The sequence below is a fragment of the Nannospalax galili genome, unplaced genomic scaffold (assembly GCF_000622305.1).
Source record: "Nannospalax galili isolate Female #2095 unplaced genomic scaffold, S.galili_v1.0 scaffold280, whole genome shotgun sequence".
In the NCBI taxonomy this organism is placed as follows: Eukaryota; Metazoa; Chordata; class Mammalia; order Rodentia; family Spalacidae; genus Nannospalax; species Nannospalax galili.
In genome coordinates, this window is record NW_008347808.1 from 1409311 (window position 1) to 1435709 (window position 26399).

Consider the following 26399-nt stretch of genomic DNA (forward strand, 5'->3'; position numbering starts at 1 on the left):
TGAACACAAGCCCGAAATAAATAAATAATAAATAAATAAAAATATATACATAAAAATACAAGCATGAAGGTCTTGCTAGCTTGCCTTCTGTAGTCGTTACTGTGTTGATTCAAGAGTATCTATAATGACCTGCTTCTTGTTGTGTTTCATGAGTCAGAGCACAGGCTGTATCCTCTCCCCTCCCAGTCATAAATGCCTTAGAGCCTGGACTTGGATCCTAGGTTAATGGGTTTGGTCTCCACCTTCCCCCTCTAGTTTAAAGGTCCACATCTCTGCCAGTCAGGTATACTCAGGTGCTGCCATGCACCAATCCAGTTCCACTTGACTGCTGAGTGTTTCTGGGTTAAATGAGACTGGTGGCTCCTCCCTTCTCTTTACTGGTCGTTCCATTTCGCTTGGCCTAGGCTGCAGTCTGCAGGGCAGCTCCTAAATGGCTGAGTAGCCTTAAAACTTGTACTGGTTTATGACCCAGACTTTGCCCCACCAGCTCAGTGGAACTTTCAGTCTTATGAAAGTCCTCTTTCTTAGCCCCTACTCTAGGTGCTTCAGGTACAGTGGACAGAAATCTGTACAGCTTGATTGAAGAAGACCATCTGCTTTCAGTGGAGATCTCATCACAAAGTAAGGACTACAGGTAGAACTGCCATCTCACTGTCCACTCCTTGGGTCTGTTGGCTATTGTGGATAGATACAGCCCTTCCCAAAGAGGCATAGTGTACTCACCGTTCCTTCATGAAACTTTCTTCACTCATTCTTCACTGATACTTCTTTCTCTACTGCTCTTATTACTTAGGATGTGTCTTCATTGAATCCTAGATACATAATATTACAGACATGAGTGGGTTCATATCTACTTTAAGCCCCTCATTATATACATGTAAAGAAGCCAAGGAAGAGAAAGGATTGGGCCAAAGCAACCGAGCTAATTATTGCCAGTGGCACAAGAGCTAGGACCTAGGCTGCTTCATTTATTCCAGCGACTTTTCACTGCTCTCTCTTTGCAACAGGAAGAGAATTGGTGTTTGGCTTTAAACAAACCCAGCATACAGTTTAGATCATTTAAGGGCCCATTTTAATACTACGGTCATCATCATCATCATCATCATCATCATCATTATCATCATCATCATCATCAATCATCATAATTTCTACCACTGAATTACACCCCTAGTCCTCCTTATTTCTTAAATGAGGCAATTGGAATCTGCCTGCAGGCTTTGGCTGGCTGCACTGAAGATGCATTCTCATCCCAGCTCAGCAAAGTCCAACTAGCAAGCTACAATAGCAGAGGTGCAGCCCACCTCCTTGTAATTCCTCCTGAGATCCTAACCAGGATTTGGAAAACACCAGGATATGGTCAAAGAACCACCCCGGGTTTTGTGCCAAACCGCCCCGGAACAAGACATTCCAATAGTTTAGTTTGTGGAAAAGAGGGCACCCTGTGTTCCCCCTTCCCCTTTCATTCACCCCGGTAATCCCGCCAGACAGAAGCTCTGGATTTAATTTATGAGAACAGCTTTGTAACCCTTTTTACTGAGTAAACAGGGCTGGCAGGCTCAGGCTGGGGTCTGCAGTTCAGCACTGATGGGACGCGGACATGAATAGAAGGAAGGAAAGGTTTTCTCTAACAAAGGTAAGTTTTCTCTTTTGAAACAACCTCACTTGCCTTCCTATGCAAAATCTTTATTTAGCTGGGTTTAGAAAAACCCCAGGGCCACAGAGAAAGAAAGTTGATGGCCTGGGAGTTAGAGGAAGTTTGGTTAGGTGCACAGGGAAGTAACAGCCTCAATGGGCTGACTCCTTTTGTTCCCTAGGCCAAAATGGCCAGAATCACACTGGTTCCACTGTTTCTGGGATAACCTTGGAGTCATAGAGAATAGCTCATTTTTCTGTCTAAACAGCCTGTTCATCTTCTGTCTCTCAGGTTAGGAAAGCTTGCTGAGATCATGGAACTGAAGATTCCAAAAATAAGAGGCACAAATCGTCAAAAACAACCATGCTAATTTTTCTTTTTTTTTTCCAGACAGGATTGGTACAGAATGAATTCTTTTTATGCTTTTAGAGTCTATTGAGCAAAATTCATTTATTAAGCATGGATTAAAATTTTGGCCTTATAGTAACTAACTGCATGATTATGAATAAATTATTTCAGCATTGTGGTCTTAATTTGAGAGAGAGAGAGAGAGAGAGAGAGAGAGAGAGAGAGTTTAATTTTTTTTAAAAAAAATACCAAACAAGTTCTTTATATATTGCTTCAGATATCCATTATTTGTCTGAGTCTCAAAACAATCCTCTGAGATAAATAGCATCCCCGTTTTGGAGATGAGAAAGCTGAGGCTCACTCAAGTGAAAATAATCAACCAAAAGATAACTATTGTAGGCAAGAAATGGGAATGAATCAAGGTCTTTAACTTCAGTATGTTTTCTATCAACAGGGTGAAGAAAGCGCAACAAATTTTTAGAAAGCAGAGGGTTAAAAGATGTATCTTTACTATTAGGAAGGGTCCTGGGAGGTTAGACAAAAAAAACATTGTCACTTTAAAGGAGCAACTTGCAAATTCTAAGGAAAACTTTTGTGGAAATTGCCATGGTTAATGAGGTTGGGCTCAAGGGACCATGCAATGCCTGAAAAGTAACTTAAATGTAAGAGAGGTTTGACTACTCAGCTTGAAACGAGATTTCATTGTGCATTAACTAAATTATACTTAATTCTGAGTAGCCAGAAATTCCCCTTAGCTTTCCTTTACGTTCAACGGCTTTACATTTTACTTCTTAAAAATATTTCCTTTTTACATTCCCTAAGACTCTTGCTCACCTTCCCTATTTCACTTCTTGCTACCCTTTTCGCGCCTCAGTTTGGTCTTTCTTTGCTGGCCTAGCAGCAAGAAAAATATCATTTGGCCTAAATGAAAATTTTACACATAAATTTCATATGGTTCATCTTATTTGGTCTTCTTAACAAAATGATAAGGGGCTAAGGCAGACATACTAGTTTAAGAAATGAGGCGCTTAGGATCAGGAAGTTAGGTAAGCTCAGTGTCATGTAATGAATTCATAAAGAAATCCTTCTTTTTTTTTTTTTCTTTCCTGGTGTCTAAATGCTTTCCACATGAGCATAAATTGTCTAAGTGGTTCTAAAGGAAGTATATGCGTTCTTAATCTCTTCTGCTCTTAAAGTGTATGATAAAAACCAAATTAAAGAACAGTAATAACATTACCAGTGACAAATTCAGCTTTGAGGAGAAAAGATAGGAATTTAGTAACAGAAAGAAAAGTAGTACTGCAGGTGCTTGCTAAGTCCCACATGCTATAATAAGTTTATCTTATTTAAACATAAAATAAATACTATTCACAGCTAAGTTTATCTGGCTCTATGTCCTGGTTCCTTTTTTTTTTTTTTTTTTTTTTTTGAGTCAACAGGTTAGCCTGTAATTTACCATGTAGCCCAGATTGGTTCTGAGCTCTTGATCTTCCTGCCTCACCTCTCACCTTTCTGATAGTATAGCATGTGCAGCTGTAACTCGGCCAAGTTCTAGGTCTTCGCATTGCATCATGTTGCTTCCAAGGAGAAGATAATGTCGGCCTGAAATGCATGAAGTTTATGCCAGTTTAGAAGTATCTTTATTCTTAGAATATGTTACTGTATATTAGAAAATTAGAGTTGTGTACATGTTTGTCATCATCAATGAAATTACAAGCTTTGGGCTAGGAGTGGTGTTAAAGTGCTTATCTTGCATGCACAAGGCCTTAGGTTTGATGTCCTGCACCAGAAAAAACATAAACCCAAAGAAAAAAAACAAGTAAAGTTGTGATAGTGGTCAGTGTCTAAATGAAATTTTAATAATAGCCACTAGTACTTTTTGATAACTAACTTGAGCACTTATTCATCACACACAGACACACAGACACACACACACACATATATATATATATATATATATATATATATATATATACTCTAGTGGAGCTAGGCTTCACTTCAGAGGTGGAATTCCAAAGCCTCTGCCCCAAGTGCAAAATATGGAGATCGCTGTTTATCTCACTTATTATGAGAAATAAAAAGGGAGATATGAAAAGTACATTGTAAAGTGAAAACTTCACGGCGAATGTAGGTAACACTTCTCCCTAGGTTCTACATGCTCCAGACTCTTTGGAACATTAGTCACCACTGTGAAACTTTGAATGCTTGTTCATTCTATGCTAAAGGTCTGTACTAAATCCTGGGAACACTTCCAGGCTTACCATGTAATTCTGCACTTGTGGAGCTCTTACCTTGGACTGTTTCCTCCTTAGGTAAATAACTTGAAGGTACAGTTGCCTTGCTGGTACATCCTTGAGAAGGAGGCTTGAAGAAGGTCAAGTTTGCAATTGGATGTGTATTGAACAGAGAATACTTCTTCCAGGTTCAGTGCCCCAAGGAAAATGGATAATTGTGTTCCCATACATGGTATTGTATGTAGGTACATTTGACTGTACCTGTGTTTCATCGGTGAATGTGAGTATTGGCATCATGTGAAAGAAATGAATCTTTGAGAGCTTTTTAAATACCACATTTTCATAGTTTTGCCTGTAGGTTTTCCATTAGATTATAAAATTTCCATAACTTCTGTAAGATAAGAACCAGGTGGTCCAGCTCTGTATGTTGCATTCTTTTGCAGATGAGAAACTGAGGCTCATTAAGGGAAAGAAAGTTACCTGAAGTCACACTTCAGACTAGTGCTAGAACCTAGACTAGAGGCAACAGGTGGAAAAATGCATGCTATAGCTCTCATTTAGCAGAACATGGCTTACCTACTAGTCTCTCAACACTGTGCCTCATAATTGATACACAGATACCTATATGACTTTGCATGCGTTCTTAAGGATTTTATAGTTCAGTATGGGAAATGAAGGCACTTTATCAGGAGAAAGTAAATTATCAAACTGAAGCCAGGAGTCAGAAGGAAAAGCAAGCAAGCCCATAGTAACCCTCTTCTATGTTCTAAAGATTGATATTGCTGGGGCCTTTGCAGGTAAATTTATTTAGTCCTTCATGGCTGATATTAGACTCATTGTACACATGAGAAAACAGGCTCATAGTTGTTAAGGAAAAACCAAGACTATATAACGGAGCCGTGGAATAGCCAGGGTTTACAAAGATCTGACCCCCAACAGGCTTAGCCTTACATCAAGGACTTTCTGTCAACCATAGTATGGAGATTGGTGACTAATACTTATATGACTACTGTGTGTGGAGAGGCCCAAGAGTTTATTTAAAACTATCTGTTGGTTTGATTTGAATCATACTAGATATCTGCTCCTAGCTGGAGTAAATATCTTAGTCTTTTCTATTTATATGTGAATCTGTGCATATCTTTTATTGATTGACAGTTTCTCCTCACTATGCAGCCAAGGCTGGACTTGAACACATAATCTTCCTGCCTCAATCCTCTATCCTCAACACCCTGAGTACTGGGATTAGTATTGCATCACCACACCCAACAGGAATTGAATTTCTAGTTTTGGATAATAGTTCCTATTACATGTGCTTTGAGTTGAAGATTTAATGAAACAGTTTATTTAAGGCACTGAACATGGCATTTTGTATTTAGTCATCTCTCATCAGTGGTAGTTATTATCAGTATTATGATGCTCTCTGTGCATGTACATCTGTTTCTAAAGTAACCATAACCACGTGTGATTACATGTCTTAGAGCACATGTATTTTCTCTTAGATTTAGCTGTAGCTATAAGCATATGCGTGTTTTCTGTGTGTATACATTTGAGTGTGCCTGGAAATAATTATCGTAGGTAGTGGAGGCACACTTCCTGGAATCAAATCCTAACTCTAACAATTGTTAACTCAATTGGTCTTGGGAAAATTACTTTAGACCTCTGTTCTCCACTTCCTCCAGTATAACATGGAATACTCACATCTACTTCATAGGGTGGTTTTAAGGATTAAAGAATTTAGTCTATGCAAGATGCTTAGAATGAGTCCATCATGGACACAGACTAAAGTGATTTATTGTTGTTATTGTTATTCTGAAGGTGACTATATCTTTGTGGGTTGCTGTAGCTGTAAATGGATGCAGATATGTATGTCTATGCTTTTAAAAGATAATGTGTACAAATGTGTATATGTGTGTTTATGTGATGTTTGAGTTTCTGTTTGATCTGCTATACATGATATGACTGAATGTCTCTTCCCAGGGCCAAGAATTCTAACCTTCTCACGTGACCATTGAAATGATAGGTTAGAAGTTTGTGTATGATAGAGAATCAGGATTGAACCTGTCAGATGAGTTTGCACGTAGCCCTGGGAACCCGCAGACAGTCTTAGGGGTAAAACTACTTCCCTTCCATATTTTCTTTTGTTTTCGTTTTACTTTTTAACTTTTCTGAAGCAAAATTGAAACACGTATGTAATAAATATACAAATCTATATAGCTCAGCATATTTTCAGAAACTGAACACATTCATATAAGTTATGTGTAGATCAAGAAACAGAACGCAACTTATTCCTTTTCTAGTCACTGATCTTTGCCTCAAGGTTAAACAGTACCTGTATTTTTATGGTGTACAGTTGGAATCCAGGACCTAATGCACACTGTGCAAGTACTCTACCATTGAGCTCTTCTCTGCCTCTGTCCTTTTAAAACCATAGATTCCTTTTCTGTAATTTTGTACTTTAGATGAATGAAGTCATACAGTATGTATGATTTTGTTTTCTGATTTCTTTATCATTGCATTTGTGACATCTGTCCATAGTGTTGTTTATAGTTGTAGCTTGTTCATAATTGCTGCCATAAAGAACTCCATTTTTTTGAGTACAGTGAAATTTACTCAACCATTTTAGTGTTGAATAGCATTTTGGCTGTTCTAATTTTTCATCTATGAATATTCTAGTAAATGTATTTTGATGGTTTTCTCAAGATTTCTAAACATAATTTATTGATGCAAATATGAATTCTTTTTGCATATTAGAAAATAGGCAGTGGACAAATTGGTGAGTTGATTAAGGTACAAAGTCAATCAGTATAGCCTCATCAGGATTCTGATGCCTGTTTCCTGGTTTGGGGTAAGAACACATACTTCCTTTGATACTGCTGAAAGAGCAGAATCCAGGCTTCTCGTCTGAAGGAAGTGATACATGATTAACAGTACAAGTGAATTTGTACCTTTGTCCTCTAATGTATTATGTGTCAATAAATATTTGTTGAATTGAAAGGAATCTAGCGAAGTCAAGAAACTGAGTTAACGAGTTTTGCTGTTTTAGCCACTCCAACTGACTTTTGCCTCTCCAGTTTTCCAGATACATGCAAAGCCCCTTTCTTCTCTTTTATCTTTTTTCATATCAGCAGCTTCCATTTGCCTGTTTCTCAAAGTAATGTGGGTCATGGAGCCAGGCCATCTCTTCTGGGCTTTACTGTTCATGCAATCCTTGTGGCCTCTATTGACTGATGGGGCCATTCGAGTCTACTACCTAGGCATCCAGGACGTGCAGTGGAACTATGCTCCCAAAGGAAGAAATGTCATCACAAACCAGTCTCTGGACAGTGACATGTAGGTTTAATCTCATGTGGTAGTATGGATAGAGTTAAGCAAGGACACCATTAAGGTCAGGAGGCAGCCTTTTGAGAGTCCTTTCTCAGGGTATGACAACAGGCAGCTCTCAATCTCCTAGGCCCACACAACGAAAACTAGGTTTTCTGGAAAGAGGACTGTTTGGCTCAGGATCCATGTCATCAAGAGTTTGCTTTTCTACACTGAGGCCTCCTAGCTGTTTTAGATTTGTAAGGAGAAGTCCTTCCTTTGCTTCTAGGATGATATCCATAATGCTCATTTAATAACAACTATTTAGTATTTTTTTTTTTAAATGAATGCATATAGTGTTGGTAAGATGTGTGTAGTGGAACTATTTTCCTCTAATCTGATAGAATTATCTTAATTATAGATTTGTGAAAATGTGAAAAAAGTAAGCTAAATCTTAGAAGCAAAGAAATCACAGTAACAACTTTGTCTAACACTTTGATAGAGATCATATTAAGCATTTATAGACAGCCCCCTCAATTCTTACATAATGTTTAGGAAATATGAATATCATCACTAGTTTGGTGTTGAGGATGGAACCTAGGGTCTTATACATGCTAAATATGAGCTCTACCACTGAGAAAAAACCTGCACAACAGCATTCTGATTTTATAGTTGTGAAAACAGGATCATGGAGGTCACATGACTAGTCCAAATCCTACAGCTAGTAAATGGAGGAGCTAGGATTTCAATTTATGTAATTTGGGTGCGTAGTTAGTTCTGTTTTCATCATTGTGCTCTTTACATGATTAATCTTTCTGCTCTTTTTTCTCTTTTCTCCTTCTTCCTCCTGTCCTCCCCTCTGTTCCCATTCCCTTCCTTTCCCTCTTCTGCCCTTCTCTCTTTTCCTCCCCTTTCTCTCTTCTTTCTTTTTTCTCACACAGGGTCTCACACTGTATCCCAGGCTATCCTGCAACTCACTATGTAGCCGCTTCAGATTTAAATTCATGACAGTCTTGCCTCAGTCTCCCAAGTGATGGGATGGATTAACCTTTCTTGATTTTAAAAGCTGGTTGGTGCGTCACCAAAGTCAGTTGAAGAAAATAAATGAATGCATTGAAGGAATTTTGTGATGATGATTCTCCAGAGCTCAGTTTTCCATCTCTCAGTATAAACAACTCTCTTATTTTTCTTTCATTTTTCACAGTGCTGACTCTCAAACCTAGGACCTCACATGGTAGTCAAGTGCTCTACCATGTAACCGCATGCCCACCATAAACTGACTTTTGATATGAACTAGTCATTCTAGCTTTGGAGTCAGAGCCCTTGTATTAAAATTGCCCTTGAGTGAATAACTTAATTAGCCACTGCCCTTAATACTTTGAAGTGTGTAGTAACTGCACTGAGCTTTAGCAATTTCCCAGGTACTGTCATAAAGTTCCCTGAAGTTTTAGCTTGTTGTTTTGTTTCTCATGGTTCTAAGAATCAAATCCACAGTCTTATGCATGTGAATCATGCACTTTGTCACTATGCTTCACCCCCAGACTTAAATTCTTTTAGTCCTCATGACAACTTTCTAAGTCAGATACTGTAATTATCGTTTGACAGATGATGAAGTTGTGTTCATAGAAGTTACAGGAGCTTCTGGAATAGTCCACAGTTTTGGAAATGGAGCAGCTGTTATTTAATTCAAGTGGCTTGGTTCCATAGCTTGTAGTCATCAATAACTTCTTCAGCTCTCCATATATATAGCAGCATGATGCCAAGGTCACATCAATGAGTAGATGATCATGTAAAAAGTATCATTATACAGATGGTTATTTCTTTGTTTTATATATTTGGTTGCACCATGACACAGTGTCTTTTGAGAGCTTCAAAGGTAGTCAAATATCAGTAATTTCATATGCTTCAACATAATACATCCCTTCATATTTTCATAAGTACAATCTAGTTCCCTCTTGTTTTATCAGAGTCCTCTAGGGAGAAATCTTTGCACTGATTTGAAGATGGTAGAAAGGCTGTAATTCGACCTTTTGTTTTTTCTCAGAGTGGCGTCCAGTTTCCTAAAGTCTGACAAGAACAGAATAGGCAGCAGTTACAAGAAGACCATCTATAAAGAATACAGGGATGGCTCATATACTGATGAAGTGGTCAAGCCTGCCTGGTTGGGCTTCTTAGGCCCACTGCTGCAGGCTGAGGTGGGAGATGTTATCCTTATCCACCTGAAGAATTTTGCCAGTCGACCTTACACCATTCATCCCCATGGTGTTTTCTATGAGAAGGACTCAGAAGGTAAATCAGCCTACCTTTTATTTCTTCTATTCTGCCAAAATATTACTTTTCTTTTACTGCTGTCTGAAAAAGAAGAACTTGGAGCAATAATTACTCTTTCCCCATTTTTGGGTCTTACTGTGGTTCAGGCTGCTTTAGAACAACTAGTGATTCCCCTGCTTAGGCCTCCTGTGGGTTTGGATACCATCATGCCCAATCTAAAATAGCTTTTGCTTGCTTATTTATTTGCTGTAGGAAAACTTTACTCAGAGTAAATGTGGTTAGGTACTAGTGTCAGTGCTGTTGTCATACATTGTATGGCTTGGGCAAGTCACAGAACCTTTATGAACTTCAGATTGTCTATCAGGAATATGAAGACACAGTCCTTTTTGATCACAAGGAAGTATTTGAATTGCATTTCCATAGAATATTTGAGTATGTTCTTGAAATAAGTGTGCTGCAAAAGTAAGGGTGACCTATTCTAATGTCACAGTCTTCCTAATGTCACGTTTTTTCTTTATTTAATTAAAAATTTATTATTATTTAAATTTTATGTGTATGAGTGTTTTGCATGCGTGTATGTAAGTGCACCCATGTGTGTAATGCTGACAGAGGCCAAAAGAAGGCATCAAATCCCCTGGAACTGGAGTTACAGATGGTTGTTAGCTGCCTTGTGGGTTCTGGGAACCAATGTAGATCCTCTATAAGAGCATCCAGTGCTCTTAGCCTCTGTGCTATCTTTCTAGATCTTCCATTTTTTCATAAGATGGTGTTCAGTTTGGTCTTGTATCTCCCTATTTGAGGTTGACTGTCCTATAATAGATACAACACTGAGTAAGAGAACGAAAGTGGGAAGTCAGAAGATCCTAGATCAGATAAGGATGCAGAGAAAGAAACTTTTGTACATTACCTAAATTTTTAGGTATACTACCTAAAATTTCAGATTACTCAAAGGGTCCAATGTCATAGATAGGAATAAAGTTTTGATGTCCTATAGCACAGTAGGTAGAGCATACTTAACAATAACATATTGTAAATCTTAAAATAGTAAGCAGTGCTGTGGGGTTCACACTTGTGACTTCAGCACTCAGGAGGCAGAACCAGGAGGATGAGTTCCAACCAGCTTGGGATATTGAATTTAAACCCCATCTGAAACAAATAATCCCTCCCTCCAAAAATTATTACAAGAGGGAATTTTCAATTCACTCATTATAATGAAATAATAAATGACTTGTGGTTTTCTTCTCTTTGCAATGGGTAAGTAAACTCACTGACTTTAAGCTAAAATTTTCTGATTATCTGATTTTTGCATTCCAAAGTGAGTACTTGAAAGGATGAAACTTTTTGTTGAGACTGGGTCTGCTTATATAACCCAGGGTACTATCTTAACTGGAGATCCTTCACCTCCCGAGTGATGATAGGGCTACATTGCTCTGGCAGGCTGGAGAGAAGTTTTTCTTTTGCCCCTGTTTTTATACCATGTAAGCTGAACATGGCTTTTTCTGGGCATAGTTCTTCTCAAGTGACTTCGATCATTTTTGTTTTGTTTTGTTTTGTTTGCTTTTTTTTAACAGAACTTTTCTGTTTCTATTTTTAAAACAATAATTTTAACATTTTTTAAACATTTATATTTTCATAGTCATTTAGACCTATTAGTTGTACAAGTTAATGGAATCCACTGTGATATTTCCATACATTCATACAAAGTGTATTGATTTTTGCTACTTGAGAATTGTATTATAAAATTCTTGGTATTGGGGAATGAACACAGTCCCTCACACATACTAGATAAATGTTGTGCCACTGAGCTATGTTCCAAGGACTTTTAATTTTTAATTTTGAGACAGGATTTGGCTGAGTTTCTCAAGCTGGCTCTGAACTCACTTTGTAGCCTTTAACTGTGACCCTTCTGCCTTAGCCTCCTAAGTAGTTGAGATTTAGACTTTTGCCACTAAATCCTTTTATTAATCACACTTTTCTTGAGATGGAGCCTCCTTATAGCACAATCTGGCCTGGAACTCTCTAGGCAGACCAGACTGGCCTAGATGCCACAGAAATTCACTTGCCTCTGCTTCCCAAGCACTGGGATTAAAAGTATGTGCTACCACAGTTCTCTATTGATCACACTTTTTGAATAATATTATTATTGCGTCTTTGACAATTTTATAAAATGCATTTTGATCATATTCACAACCCCTCCCCATTCCTTTCAGATTCACCCATACATCTCTGCCCTCCTCACTTCCTGTTCTCCATTTTTTAAAGGCCTATCAAGACTTAATTGTGTTCTCCAAATGCTCTTGGGTGCAGATCTATCCCCTGAACTCCATCCCCAATTTCCTCCCTTCAAACATGTCCCCTATCCTCTTACTGTTATCCCCTCCCAACTTCATCCCTCCCAACTTCCTGCACTTTTATTATTAAATACAACTGTGTCCACTTAGTGCTGCCAATCTGTACATGGATGTAAGGCCATCTATTGGAAGATGGGTACCTTCTCAGGGCCTTATCTTTGAAGAAAACTGACTCTCTCTCTCTTCAGCAGCCATCAGTTGCCTATAACTCCTCAGATAGGGGTGGGACTTTGTGATGCTCAACCCCATCCATGCTTGTGTTTTGCCTTATTTGATATTGTGTAGGTCTTGTGTGTGCAGTCACCACCGCTGTAAGTTCGTGTGTTCAACAGTCCTCGCATGTCCAGAAAACATCTTTGAACTTTCAAGAGAAGCTTCTTTATGCTGTAGATGGCGATTAATGCAGAAACCAGTCAATGGCAGGCAGAAAAAAGAGACTGAGGAGTATTCAGCCCTAAATGGGGGACACACACACACACACACACACACACACACACATATTTATTTATATATATATCACTCCCCTTTTCCCCAAGACTCAGAGATAATTTAAGAAGAGGATGCAGAAAGACTGTAAGAGCCAGAGGTAGTGGATGACTGCACTGGCTTCTGTCTTTCCCCATTGTTGATATGAGGAGTAGGGTGAGGAGCACTGCACTGAAGCTGAGAATACAGCATTCCTCAATACTTGACCTTAGTATCCTATGTATCTTCCCTCTCTTATTTTATTTTTTTATTATTTTGTATTCTTCAAATTTATTTAATGTGTGTGTATGTGTGTGTGTGTGTGTGTGTGTGTGTGTGTGTGCCACTGCACACATGTATGATGTGTGGGGGGCCATGCCAATGCCGCAGTGTGTTATACGGAAGACAGAGGGCAACTTTGCAGGCAAGTTTTCTCCCTCCACCATTACATAGGTCCTGGGGATTGAACTTAGTAATTAGGCTTGCACAGCAAGTTCCTATAATGAACAGTCTCATTGACCAATACACTCTCTTAGAGACTTCTGTATCTGTTATGCTTTGATTCACCCTGGTGCTAGACATGTCCACTTTTATTTTGTAGGCTCCCTATACCCAGATGGTTCTTCTGGGTACCTGAAAGCCGATGACTCTGTCCCCCCGGGGGGCAGCCATATCTACAACTGGACTGTTCCAGAAGGCCATGCACCCACTGGTGCTGACCCATCGTGCCTCACCTGGATCTACCATTCTCATGTAGATGCTCCAAGAGACATTGCATCTGGCCTCATTGGACCCCTTATCACCTGCAAAAGAGGTACTGACCCAAATAAGCCATAAGATGTAGTTTGTGACATCTTTTGGAAGCAGTGAGATAGTTGAACCGACATCATATTGAGTAGCTACCTGAGGGGTACCCATTTATTAGCCTGCCAGATACTCTTTCCACTTTTGTATATATTTCCTTGCCTTTAAAAAACATTTGATCTTCTTTAACAGAGAGACTCTAGATAAGCTGACTAGACCCCCATGGATGAACTTGCACTGAGCCACATCTGGGCACACTAACTTGACTTGATAGGCCATAACATATGACAGAATGTATGAAATCCAGTGGGGGAAGAGGGGACCAATAGGAAGAAGATGGGAGAGTGGTTAAAGATGATTAAGGCATCTTAATCCACCTCGTGAGTTTAGATCTTTCTCATCTGCTTCTCGGCCAGACCATACCCACCACCCAGTTTGCCATGGATGACAATACCTCTGTGCCTGTGTTCATCAACAGCTCAGGCATGTGCAAAGCTGGCTTTGTGGGCAATAATGGTCCCTTGGTCGTCTTCTGGTCCATTGTGGGCAGCCCATGGCACCAGGGAGTGATGGTGGGCATGGGCCAGAAGGATTCTTACATGGGCTACAAGGCCCAGAGCAAGAGAGGCATCCTGACCTGAAATACCCCATTGAGCATGGCATCGTCACCAACTGGAACAACATAGAGAAGATCTGGCACCACACCACCTACAACGAGCTGAGTGTGGCCTGCAAGGAGCACCCCATGCTGCTCACTAAAGCCCCTCTGAACCCCAAGGCCAACCATGAAAAGATGACCCAGATCATGTTTGAGACCTTCAACACCCTAGCTGTGTACATAGCCATCCAGGCCGTGGTGTCCCTGTATGCCTCTGGCTGTACCACTGGCATCATGATGAACTTCGGTGACAAGGTCACCCACACTGTGCTCATCTGTGAGAGCTACGATCTCCCCCATGCCATCTTGAGTCTGGACCTGGCTGGCCAGGACCTGACAGACTACCTCAGGAAGATCCTGACTTGACTGAGCATCACCACCACTGCTGAACAGGAAATTGTGTGAGACATAGCTGTGCTATGTCGCCCTGGACTTTGAGCAAGAGATGGTCACCGCTGCATCTTTCTTCTCCCTGGAGAAGAGCTATTAGCTGCCTGATGGCCAGGTCATCACCATTGGCAACAAGCACTTCTGCTGCCCCGAAACACTCTTCCAGCCTTCCTTCCTGGGCACAAAATCCTGCAGTATCCATGAAACCACCTTCAGTTCCATCATGAAGTGTAACATCAACATGCCAACACAGTGTTGTGTGGTTGGCACTACCATGTACCCGGGCAATGCAGACATGATGTAGAAGAAGATCACTGTTCTGGCTCCTAGCACGATGAAGATCAAGATCATTGCTCCTCCTGAGCACAAGTACTCTGTATGGATCGGTGGCTCCATCCTGGCCTTGCTGTCCACCTTCTAGCAGATGTGGATCAGCAAGGAGGAGTACAATGAGTTTGGCCCCTCCATTGTCCACCACAAATGCTTCTAGGCAGACTATTAGTTAACTGAGTAAGCTGTTACACCCTTACTCAACAAAACCTAACTTGCAGAGAAAAAGACAAACATAAACAAAAAATGAGACAACGTTGAATGGCAGATGAGCATGGTTATTTTTTTAATTAAAAAAAGTGTTCTTTTGTTTTGCGTTTTTGACTCAGGATTTAAAAACTGGAATGGTGAAGGTGACAGCAGTCAGTTGGAGCAAGCATCCCCAAAGTTTACAATGTGGTTAGGACTTGGATTGTAAGTTTTCTTAAAATAGTCATTCCAAGTATCCCTCTTTACAGGAAGCCCCTCCCAGAAGCCACTCCCACTCCCCAAAGGAGGATGGCCTTAGTCCGTATGAATCCATGCAAGGGAGGCAACAACATTACTTTTATGTAAATTATGTATTGCAGAAAAATTTTTAAATCTTCTGCCTTAATACTTTTTTACTTTTGTTTTCATTTTTGAATGGTCAGCCATCTTGGCCCCCTGATATATGAAAGATTTTGGTCTCCCTGAGAGTGGGTTGAAGTGTGAGGTAGCAAGGGCTTGCCTGTACACTAACTTGATACCAGTTTAATAAAAGTGTACACCTTATGAACAGACAAAAAAGATGATTAAGGTATTTTGTATGAAATGCACAAAAAATCAATGAAAATATACATTGAGAAAAAAATATTCACCAAAAAAAGAACGAAAAACGTTTTCTGTTGTTTCTTATTGTACTTCTAAAACCTAAATTAGTAATGATGGTAGTCAATTCACATTTGAGTAAGGTATGTGATAACTGCTTCAGTATGGATCAGACTGAAAAAATGCCCATTACGATTCAGCTGCTTGATTTAGAATGGGATATCTCCAAGAAAGAGTCATGCCTGAAGACCAAGAGATTGCAGGAATTAGGTTAGGTTTAATCTCTGGGTTAAAGACACAGACAAGGGAGGTGGAAGGGAATTAATCTAGGACCTATGTTTTTCTCCTTTATGTCATAGGTTTATCTGTTGATCTTGTAGATGAAAAGTAACATCAGAAAGCTATATCTGCTTTTCTGTTGCTGATAGATTTTAAGACTCTCTCCCTCTCTTCCCATGTCTTTCTTGAGATGCCCTTCTAGCTTATTCTCACGAACATCTTTTATACTTGACCCAGGTACCCTGGATGGGAACTCCCCACCTCAGAGGAAGGATGTAGACCATAATTTCTTCCTGCTCTTCAGTGTGGTAGATGAAAACCTCAGCTGGCACCTTGATGAGAACATTGCCACTTACTGCTTAGACCCTTCCTCAGTGGACAAAGAAGATGAGGCCTTTCAGGAGAGCAACAGGATGCATGGTGAGCTAGGAGGAAGTGGTTCCATCATCAGAGTAGAGACATTGATGAATACTTTCCACTGGGCCCAGTATTTGTTGGATATTTTCATGTATCTGTTCACTTTTATTGTCATAATGACAAAGGGTTGGTGGATTTTCTGTTTTGTTTGTGAAGACACTCAGGATGATAAGATAATGGATCAGATAAACGAAACAGCTCAAATCCCAAACCTTGGATTATGTAGGCTGTGTCCTTGCCATTAGTAATATCTTGCCTCATACTGTAGTGTAGCCAAGACTATTGATTCCAGTCATATATGATGTATGTAGTCACCTTAATGAGAATTGTCTCCTGATATAATTGACTACTATTTCTTTGCTTTAAAAAAAAGATGCAAACTGGCAGAATTACCCACTTCGTGGAGAAAAATGGCTCCTTTCAAGCTCCCTTCCCTATACTCTACTTTTGGCTTATGTCTTTTTTTTTAAAAAAAAAAAACGTTTTATTCATTATTTTTATTTTATGTGTATGAGTGTATTGCCTGTATGTAGGTAAGTGCGCCGGTGTTGGGCAATGCCCACGGAGGACAGAAGTGACTGTTGGATACCCTGGAACGCAGTACAGACAGTTGTTAGCTTCCATGCCAGTGATGGGATTCAAACCCAAGTCTTCTACAAGAACAACCAGTGTTCTTAACTGCTGAGCCATCTCTCCAGCTCCAAGGCTTATGTCTTTTTAAAAAATATATTATTTTATTATTTTTAATTTGTTGCTTTATTTTTATGCATATGAGTATTATGGCTGCATGTGTGTAAGTGCACTGTGTTTTGCAATGCCTGCAGAGGACAGAAGTGGACATCAGATCCCCTAGAACAGGAAATATGGATGGTTGTTTGCTGCTATGTGGGTGCTAGTATTTGAACCCAGGTTCTCCGTAAGAACAGCTTGTGCTCTTAACTGCTGAGCCATCTCTCCAGCCCCATTGTCTTATGTCTTAAAGAAATAGATTATATTGATTAAATCAAAAAACAACATGAAAGGACAGAGGCACAAGGCATTAGCAGAGAACTGGTTTAAGGAATACACAGCACCTGACTTTGATTTCGTCAGTTAAGGACCAAGTTTTTTGCCTACTTTTGGTTATAGGTGTCCACTCAAAGCAAAAGGAAGCGAAAATCACAGCAGGAAGGTGTAAATGGTGACTCAGGAACTTTGCATTTATCTTAAGTTTTATAACAATAGATTATAATAGCCATAATAGTCACATGCTATGATACTTGTACTGCTGATATTTCAGGGAAAAAAAACCTACCTAGAAAGGAAAGAGTGCCTTGCAAAAAGCCTCACAGAACTTGCTTAGAATACTGGGCTTGAATATTGATTTTTATCACATAATAGATCTGCGTCGTTCTTAGAAGTAACTTCTCCATGTCTTAGTTTTCTCAAATTTTTGAATGAGACAAATTATATTTGCCTACTCAATTGAATATTTGTAACAATTCAATGAAATAATGCATATTCTCACAACAGTGCATATATTCTTTAAAGTTTATTTAGATGATATCTACTCTTTTAATATTATTTTAATTTTAAGTGTATGAGTATATTGTCTGCATGTAGTGCACCTGTGTTGTGCAAACCCCATGGAGGTCAGAATAGGGCGTTAGATTCCCCGGAACTAGAGTTATGGACAGTTGTTAGCTCTCATATGGGTGCTGAGACTTGAACTTGGGTTCTCTGCAAGAGCAGCCAGTGCTCCTATCCATTGAGCTGTCTCTCCAGCCCCTAAATGATAGCTACTCTTATCATCAGAGAGTAAGGCATCTCTTCCTTGATCTGTCCTTTCCAAATACTGATATTTTCTTTGGATTTTCTTTTGCAGCAATCAATGGTTTTGTCTTTGGGAACTTACCAGAACTGAGCATGTGTACACAGAAGCCTGTGGCCTGGCACTTGTTTGGCATGGGCAATGAAGTGGATGTTCACACAGCTTATTTCCATGGACAGATGTTGACTACCCGTGGACACCGCACTGATGTTGCTCATATCTTTCCAGCCACTTTTGTGACTGCTGAGATGGTGCCCCAGAAACTTGGAACCTGGTTAATTAGCTGTGAAGTTAACAGCCACTTGAAAAGTAAGAGCTAACATTTTTGACCCTTGGGATATAGGAGGGAGATGTCAAATAACAGTCAGTAGGAAGCTAAGCTTCTAGCTTGGAGCCATCAAATAGATGTTCTAGGTAAGTCTTCTTGTATAAATGGTATAAATAACTAGACTGAAGTCAAGTACTTAGATTCTTTCTTGACTCTGCCATTAACTTGCTGAGTAAATTTAGACACATTCCTCTGGGTTAATATTCTCAATAATTTTTAACACAAGATTGCTTAGCAATGAACAGGTAGACTATTTTACTGCATTTTTAATCAAAATGCTAAGGAACTAAGAACTAGAGACATTTTCAGGTGATTTAACAGGGATTGAAGGAGAGTAAGGAAATCATAGTGCAGTGTGTGTCAGTAGTGACACTCTAGTTAGGATATAGCAGCAGTATGTGTAGAGGACTTTGTTTGGAGAGGGAAAGTGTTAAAGTTAAAGTAATATCATAGAGTTTTGAAGAACATCTTAGAGTAGGAAAACATATAGGCAAGTCTCTTCCTAATTCTGTGCCTCATTTGACACATATGTATAACAGGAAAACATTTTTAATAGTTTCTAAATCCCTGAGTTCTTATTTTCTAGAATTATTTGATATATTAGGAATTAAAAGGGCACTGGGAGAGTGTTGTATGACCATGTGAAAATGGGCGTGACTAGTCAGGAGATACATACTTGTGGGATAATGAATCTTGGATGGTAGGTTTGAGTCAGTAAAGGCCAAATGCATGTGCTCCATCAACTGGAGTCTGCTTTTGGCTTCAAAGATGCTTGGGTAAAAAATAGAATATATGGAGTTAGAGAGATGCCTCAGCAGTTAAGAACACTGGTTGTTCTTGCAGAAAACCTGGGTTCGAATCCCAGCACCCACATGGCAGCTGACAGCTGTCCGTAACTCCAGTTCCAGGGGATCTTACAGCTTCTTCTGACCTTCGCAGGCATTACATGACACGGGTGCACTTATCCACATGCAGGCAATGCAAGCATACACATAAAAAATAAAAAATAATAAAAATTAGAACATATTTACTAGGATTAGGCATGCAGCACAGTAGTAAAATAAGCATGGACCTTAGAACCAAGAAAGCATAGATTCAAATTCTGTTTGTACCACTTGCCACCTTTGGTAAGTCTTGAGGATGAAAATAATGATGTTTTTCTCAAAGTTTTAATGAGATTTCAGAAATATAATATGAATTTAAACCTTGGACACTGATTTATGTTATCAAGGCAGTAGATATTAGGTAAGAAAATGCGAACTCAGCATCTATAATTAAAAGATTGGAGCGTAAGTGCAACTAACTGTATAATTTTGTGCAAGTTACTTCTCTGACTTTTATTTTTCTTCATCTTCAAAAAGGAATATTAAAAGTGCATTTCGAAGTGTGGTTGGAATATTGGTGAGGATAAAATGTAGAGCACTTGACTTAGGACTTGACATATATGTCCAGCAAAAATGTCCCACAAACATAAAATAAAGAAAAAAATAAAATCCCTTATTCTTCCTTTATACCTCAGGATTCTGATATGAAAAAAAATATCCCTGGGATGCTTTAGACAAAAATAATATAATGCAGCTGAATGGCATATATATGTTACCTGAGAAATATAGACACGTGCCATCTGTTACCACTATGATTCAGTGTAGTATTATCCATATTTGGATATACTACTTAGAATCTACATTTTACTGACAGATTTGAAGCTTCATCTCCATGTATAGAAGATAGCCCATTATTTTATGTGCTCTCCAGTTTATAAATAACTTACTCCTCTTTTTTAATTTGATACTCCTGCATGCCTCCTGAGGTAGACTTCCCTATTCTCTTTATTTACAAAAATGGGGCAGCTCAGATTGAGGACACAACTTACTTAAGGTCTTATACAGAGTAGGCTCAGGTCTCCTGACTTTAGTCTCTATAATGTCGTTAAAATATAGACCTTTTGTGGAGGCAAGGATGAAGATCAGATAAATGTGTCAGTGATGGTATGAGCAGGTTAAGGTACTTACCTGGACTCACTCTGTCTACCAGCCATGATGTTTTTCTTCCAGGTGGCATGCAGGCTCTCTATACAGTCAAGTCCTGCTCCATGCCCCCACCTGTAGAGCACCTCACAGGCAAAGTTCGGCAGTACTTCATTGAGGCCCATGAGATTAAATGGGACTATGGCCCAACAGGGCATGATGGAAGAACTGGGAAGAGTTTGACAGAGCCAGGAAGGTAAGAGACAGAAGGCTCTTGTCCCTGTGCCTAACCCAAGAACCTGTTATCCTCTCTGAAATCTCTCGTGTTACTTGGATAGTCAAGATCATTGCCTGAATGGGATTACTGATAGTCAACTTCTTGTTACTCTCTTGTTACCAATAAGTAACAAAGCTTTTTTGCAAGATTATATCATATCCTCAACTAATGTTCCAGAGTTGGAAGCTGTTCCTGCTGAAATCCCTGGCCTTGTTTACAAAGGAAAGCCCAGGTTGTACCAGTTCCTACATCAACTGAAATTTTTTTTTTAATTTCATCCATTATTTGTCTCCTTGCTCTTTCTTTTCTTCTCCATGATGTGAAGAATGAATTTGAGCATGAGTATTAAAAGCACTCTGAGAAATATAGGAAAAAGTGAAACTTCTTGTGGTGAGTACATGCACATCCTTTAGTAGGAACTTCTCGAGATTCTTTTCCATTATACAGGAACCATATTCAGAGAAGTTAAAGTAGGAGCCAGTACTTTACTCAATTGCTGGACTTTAAGTTATGCTAACTCTTTGGGCAATCATTGATGCTAATTACATCACAGAAGACACACTTGGTAGATGACTGGGAGAAGGCATAGGGAAGATCCTTAGATAGTGATATTTATTCTTTCTGTAAGAAATGGAACGAATATGCAGAAAATTATAAAAGTTGGTGCCAGAGTTCCAAAATGACAACTAAAAGATCTATCTATGCTTGCCTATATACTGGGGTTTTGTGTTACAGTAAAGGCTTTTTTTCTTTTCTTTTCTTTTCTTTTCTTTTCTTTTCTTTTCTTTTCTTCCTTCATTTATTATTTATTTATTCGTTTGTTTATTTACTTATTTTAGCAGTATGACTTTTGGTATTCTCTTCTCTTCTCTTCTCTTCTCTTCTCTTTTCTTTTCATGACAGTGAGTCTTATTATGTTTCCCTGGCTGACATTGAACTCCTGGGTTCAAGCGATCATCTTGCCTCAGCCTCTGAAGTAGCTGAGAATATATGCATGTGGGAACTACAGGCACATGTCACTATGGTCACCCAAGGGCGTTCTTGATCAAGGAGGGAAAAGATGGGTAGTACTTGAGGATAACTAAGAATAGAAGTAAGGGGGTTATGGAACAGTTGGGCCAGGCTGACTTATGACTAGAATATAGTTGCTGGCTGAGGGTTCATTCAGTCTACCTGCATAGATATTGCAGACAGAGAAGAAGCTTTTCAAATGCTGGTCTCTAGCAGCTTTTGTTTCTGCCAGTGTTTGACAGCGGCAGATAATGACAACCGGCAGACAAAAGCAGCAGCAAGTATCACCCTCTGGCCTCAGGTACTGAGTTTCTTAGCCCTGTTAGTGGTGAGTACATGCACATCCTTTAGTAGGAACTTCTCGAGATTCTTTTCCATTATACAGGAACCATATTCAGAGAAGTTAAAGTAGGAGTCATTGGCATTTGGCAGTACCTAGTCTTTTTGTTGTTGTTGTTGTTTTTATTGAAGTTTCGCGTATTTCATACAGAACATCTCAATCGATCTTAATCATGTTTATATCCCCATCCCTACTGGCACCCTCCCATAGCCCCCCTCCAGTGGAATTCATACATTTTATCATTTGTGTTAAGGCCTGTTGTGTTGATAGTGTCCCCAGAAATTGCTCAGTGCAAGTTCATGTACTGAAGTCTAGTCAGCTTATCTAGACTCCCTCGCTTTAGGAAGATCAGCTCTTCCTCACCCAGCAGTAATCAGTTGCCAATATTTCTTCAGCTAAGATTGGGGTCTGCTGTCCATTTCCCCAGGTCTATTCTGGGCCTTTGTCTCTTTGAGTTTGTATGAGACTTGTATACACTGACACCATTGCTGTAGATACATATGAGCATGGTCCCAGGGGCTTGTGGGACTCTATTTCCACATGGTTGTGCACCTCCTCCCTGGCTCTTTCAATCTTCCTTTCCCCACTTTCTCAATGCTCCCTGATCCATGGGTAGACGAAGTTTAATATAAGAGTCCAGTCCAAGAACCAGCATTCTGAGGACTCTTAAACTCTATGCTTTGGCCATTTGTGACCTTTTGTGTTCCTGGTCCTCTGTTGTATGAGGAAGTTTCATTAATGAGAACTGAGAGATTCATTAGTGAGCTCTTTACCCCTGTTCTATATTCCATGAGCCTTAGGTGTAGAGGTTGCATTGTAGATATGTCATGTAGGCCTAGGCAATTCATAGACAATGTCTGTGTGTGTCCAGCTGTGGTACTTGATAATTGTCTCCATCTGGTACAAAAGAAGTTTCTTTGATGAGTGGTCACTGGGATATTTGTCTGTAAATATAAGGATACGTGTTTTGCCCATAGTAAGGAATCGTTGTCTAGGGATGTGACAGTCTTAGGGGTTTCTCAAAGATCTGTGACTTCTAGAGCCATGTGTATTTGGTTATGTTTCAGTACCACAATTGAGTGTCCTCCCGTTGAGTGGGATTTTATTCCAATTAGGTAGCTATTGATTGCCTCAAAGATATAAGTGTGACTACTGCACCAATTTCGTATGCTGCGCCCAGCCATTGATGTGGTTATTTGTTCTTGAAGCTGGGGCAGCACCTAGTCTTAAAGCTCCTAGGCTAGCACCTAAGACTCTTGGCCCTGAAGATTTAGGAGCTTTCTTGAACTCTTCTGTTCACCAGAGCCTGAAGGTTCTCCCTGGCTTCTGATGCTCTCAGTCTCTCTACTTCCACTTTCTGTCTTCGTCCTTCCCTGCCCACTTTCAAACCATTCAGCTACTTCTTCACTTGTCAGTGACCTCTGCCAAAACTTGGGTCCTCTACCTCTGTTGGGACACCAAGCTGAAGCCAGGGTTTGTCTGGGACACTTGCTGCTACTTGGGAGCCAGGGCTATTCAGGAGCTGAATGTTGGGGCATGACAGGGATCACTCAGGCATAGGCACTTCCAGCCACTCAGGGGAGGATCCCGAATGATGGATGGGATCCCCAGTGAGATCAGCAGATGGTCTGCAGTAGTGATGTTGGCACTGCTAGGTGGATTCAGGCGTTTGGGCACTGCCAATGTGTGGTTCTGTGGCCTCCATGCATGCTACTTCTTCAGCAGTAGGGCAGTTGCCAGTGCTTTATGGTGGGAAGTCCAGTCCCAGATTCCTAAACTAGGCACTAGTTCTAAGAAGTGCTATTTGGAGATCAGCCTGAAAACTGGGCACAAGCTTCCGGGATTGTCCCCAAGACTGACAGTTTCTCTTCAGCTGTGGCGCAACACTGATGGATGGTTTGCATTGGGAAGCTTGAGGCTGGGGAATGCATGCTGAGCTATTCAGGAGGAATCCAGTATCAGGGACTGGAGGCAGCATTACATCTAAAGGTGGTGCCAGGAAGTGTCCAGTTTGTTCATTGTCCATATGTGGTACTCAGTGGTATCGGATTCAGGCTACACATGGGCAGGATTTTCAGCTGTCAAGCACCAGTCCAAGATCAAGGCAGGCACTTGGTCAGCTGTCAAGCAGCCAGGTAGTACATGGCCCATTGTGGAACTTGTGGTATAAACTTGTCTCTTCATGCAGAGAAACTTGTTTAGCTGCCAGACTGCTTCTACTGCCAATTCTTTCTGCATGTTACCACCTCATCCAACGATGACAGATAAGCAAAAAGACAACTTGAGAGAAACGTTTATTGGGCCCAATGCTGTAAGACAAGGGAGGCAACACAGGACAGTGTCTTCCAGCTGGCTCCTTGAGTGACTCTAAGCTGCCTTCATATATAGTCTGAGAAGGGATGTTTGGACCAATCACAACCATTTTATTTGTCAATCACAACTATTTACTTTAGAACAATCACAGTCACTAAAGCTGTGGTTTGGATCAGTCAGAGCCTCATGATTATTCATAGTAGTCCCTCCTCAAGGGAATGTGCTCCCCTTTTAATTAAGGTTGAAACTGTTTTTCAAGACTTGTGATTGCCAAAAGGTCTGGTACAAATTATTTCAGACAGTCCTGGCTCGGACTGTGCCTCTAGGAGCCACGACAATCAGATATAATCTTTGTGTAGTTGTCTCAAAGCACCCATGGTTGATGCTGGTTCAGGGGTGGTCTGGCTGGTTGTTAGACTGATACTCCCTTTTCTCAAGGAAACTCAGACAGCAGGTATTCACTAGCTGCTAATTAGGTAGCCAAATTGGTCCATTCCCAGGCATTTTTCTTATTTACAGGAAAATGAGTATCAGAAGTGTTATGATATAAATTTATAGAACTTATTAATGGGAGTGAATTTATTTTATTCTATATTTTTTGTTTTTTTTCTTTTTAATGTTTAAATGCATTCTTTTGTTTAATGTACATTTTTATTGAATTTTGTGCATCTCATTAAATATATCTTAGTCATAGACCCTCTCCTTAATCTGCATGCCCATACCTATCCCCCACCAGATTTCATGCACTGTCATTTTTTGTAAGTTTTTATTGAATTTTTTGTATTTCATACACAACATCTTAAACATCTTTATACTCCCTTCCCCATTGACACCTTCCCATAGACCCCCACTGGATTTCATGCATTCTGTCAATTATGTTAAGGTCTAGAGAATCAAGTTAGTGTCCCCAGATATCCCTCAGTGCAAGCTCAACCACTGGGGTCTAGTAAACATATCTAGAGTCAGTCCCTTAAAGAAGATCAGCTCTTCCTCGCCCACCAGTAATCAACTGCCCAATAGTTCTTCATCTAAGATTGGAGCATGCTGCCCATTTTTCAGTTCTATGCTGGTTTTTGTCTGCTTTAGTTTGCACGGGTCTTGTGCATGCTGACACCATAAGCTGAACACCGTAAGTCCGTATGAGCAAGGTCCCAGGAGCCTGTAAGACTCTGTTTCCGTATGGTCATGCACCTTCTCCTCTGGCTCTTACATTCTTTCTGCCCCTTCTTTTGCAATGGTCCTTGAGCCTTGGGTGGGTGAAGTTTATAATATAGAAGTCCTGTCCAAGGACCCACACTCTGCAGACTCTTATTTTCTACCCTTTCATCATTTGTGGCCAGTTGTGATCATTGCCCTTCTGTTGCATGAGGGAGCTTCACTGATGAGAGTTGAGAGATGCATTAGTATTCTCTCTACCCCTTGTTCCACTGTGTTCCTTGATCCTTAGATGTACAGGTTCCATTGTAGATATGTTACTTAGCCTTGGGCATGTCAATACTTGATCACTGTGTGTGACCAGTTGTGGAGCTCTGTGATAGTCTCCATCCGTTGCACAAGAAACTTCTTTGAATAGTGGTGACTGGCATACTTGTCTGTAAATATAAGGATCCATATTAGCACATAGTAAGAAATTACATTTGTCTAGGATGTGACAGTCTTGGGGTTTTCTCTAAGATCTATGACCTCTCCAGCCATCTGTCTACCACACACCAGTTCTGTCCCATTGAGTGGGCTTTAAGTCCAATTAGGTAGCTCTTGATTACCCCCAAGATAAAAGTGCCACTACTGCTCCAATATAGTTTTCCGTGCTGGTCATTTTTGTGGTTGTTAGGCCTTAAAGCTAGGGTTGGACTGTTGAGTTGACTGACAGTTGCTCTCAGCAGCTTCCATAGTGTTCTCCAAAACTATGAGAGCTAGCCTTCAGTGAGGTGACTTTTGAATGTTAATTTGCATATGTTAAACCATCACTATATCTCTGGAATAGAGTGAAGTTGATCTTATTGACGTGTTCTTGAATTTATTTTGGATTTATTAAGAAATATTACATCTGTGTAATAAGAGATCAAGGATAATTATATATATAT

At 39.9% G+C, this 26399-nt stretch overlaps 1 protein-coding gene and 1 pseudogene across 4 annotated transcripts in view; both read left to right on the forward strand.

Annotated features, from left to right (window-relative positions):
* The first annotated feature begins 1438 nt into the window (after nucleotides 1-1438).
* Nucleotides 1439-26399, forward strand: part of Heph (hephaestin) — an 85995-nt gene continuing 61034 nt past the window's right edge. For 2 of the 4 annotated variants that reach the window (XM_017800936.2, XM_008844361.3), the window contains exons 1-8: nucleotides 1439-1633; nucleotides 4294-4495; nucleotides 7341-7545; nucleotides 9560-9804; nucleotides 13204-13416; nucleotides 16090-16272; nucleotides 18134-18388; nucleotides 20462-20630. In XM_017800936.2, the coding sequence (XP_017656425.1) occupies nucleotides 7370-7545; nucleotides 9560-9804; nucleotides 13204-13416; nucleotides 16090-16272; nucleotides 18134-18388; nucleotides 20462-20630 (1241 nt within the window). In that variant the 5' untranslated portion in view covers nucleotides 1439-1633; nucleotides 4294-4495; nucleotides 7341-7369. The remainder of the gene's footprint in view (nucleotides 1634-4293; nucleotides 4496-7340; nucleotides 7546-9559; nucleotides 9805-13203; nucleotides 13417-16089; nucleotides 16273-18133; nucleotides 18389-20461; nucleotides 20631-26399) is intronic. The other 2 variants (XM_017800937.2, XM_008844362.3) reach the window with 2 other exon arrangements.
* On the forward strand, nucleotides 13847-14944 carry LOC103743138 (annotated as a pseudogene).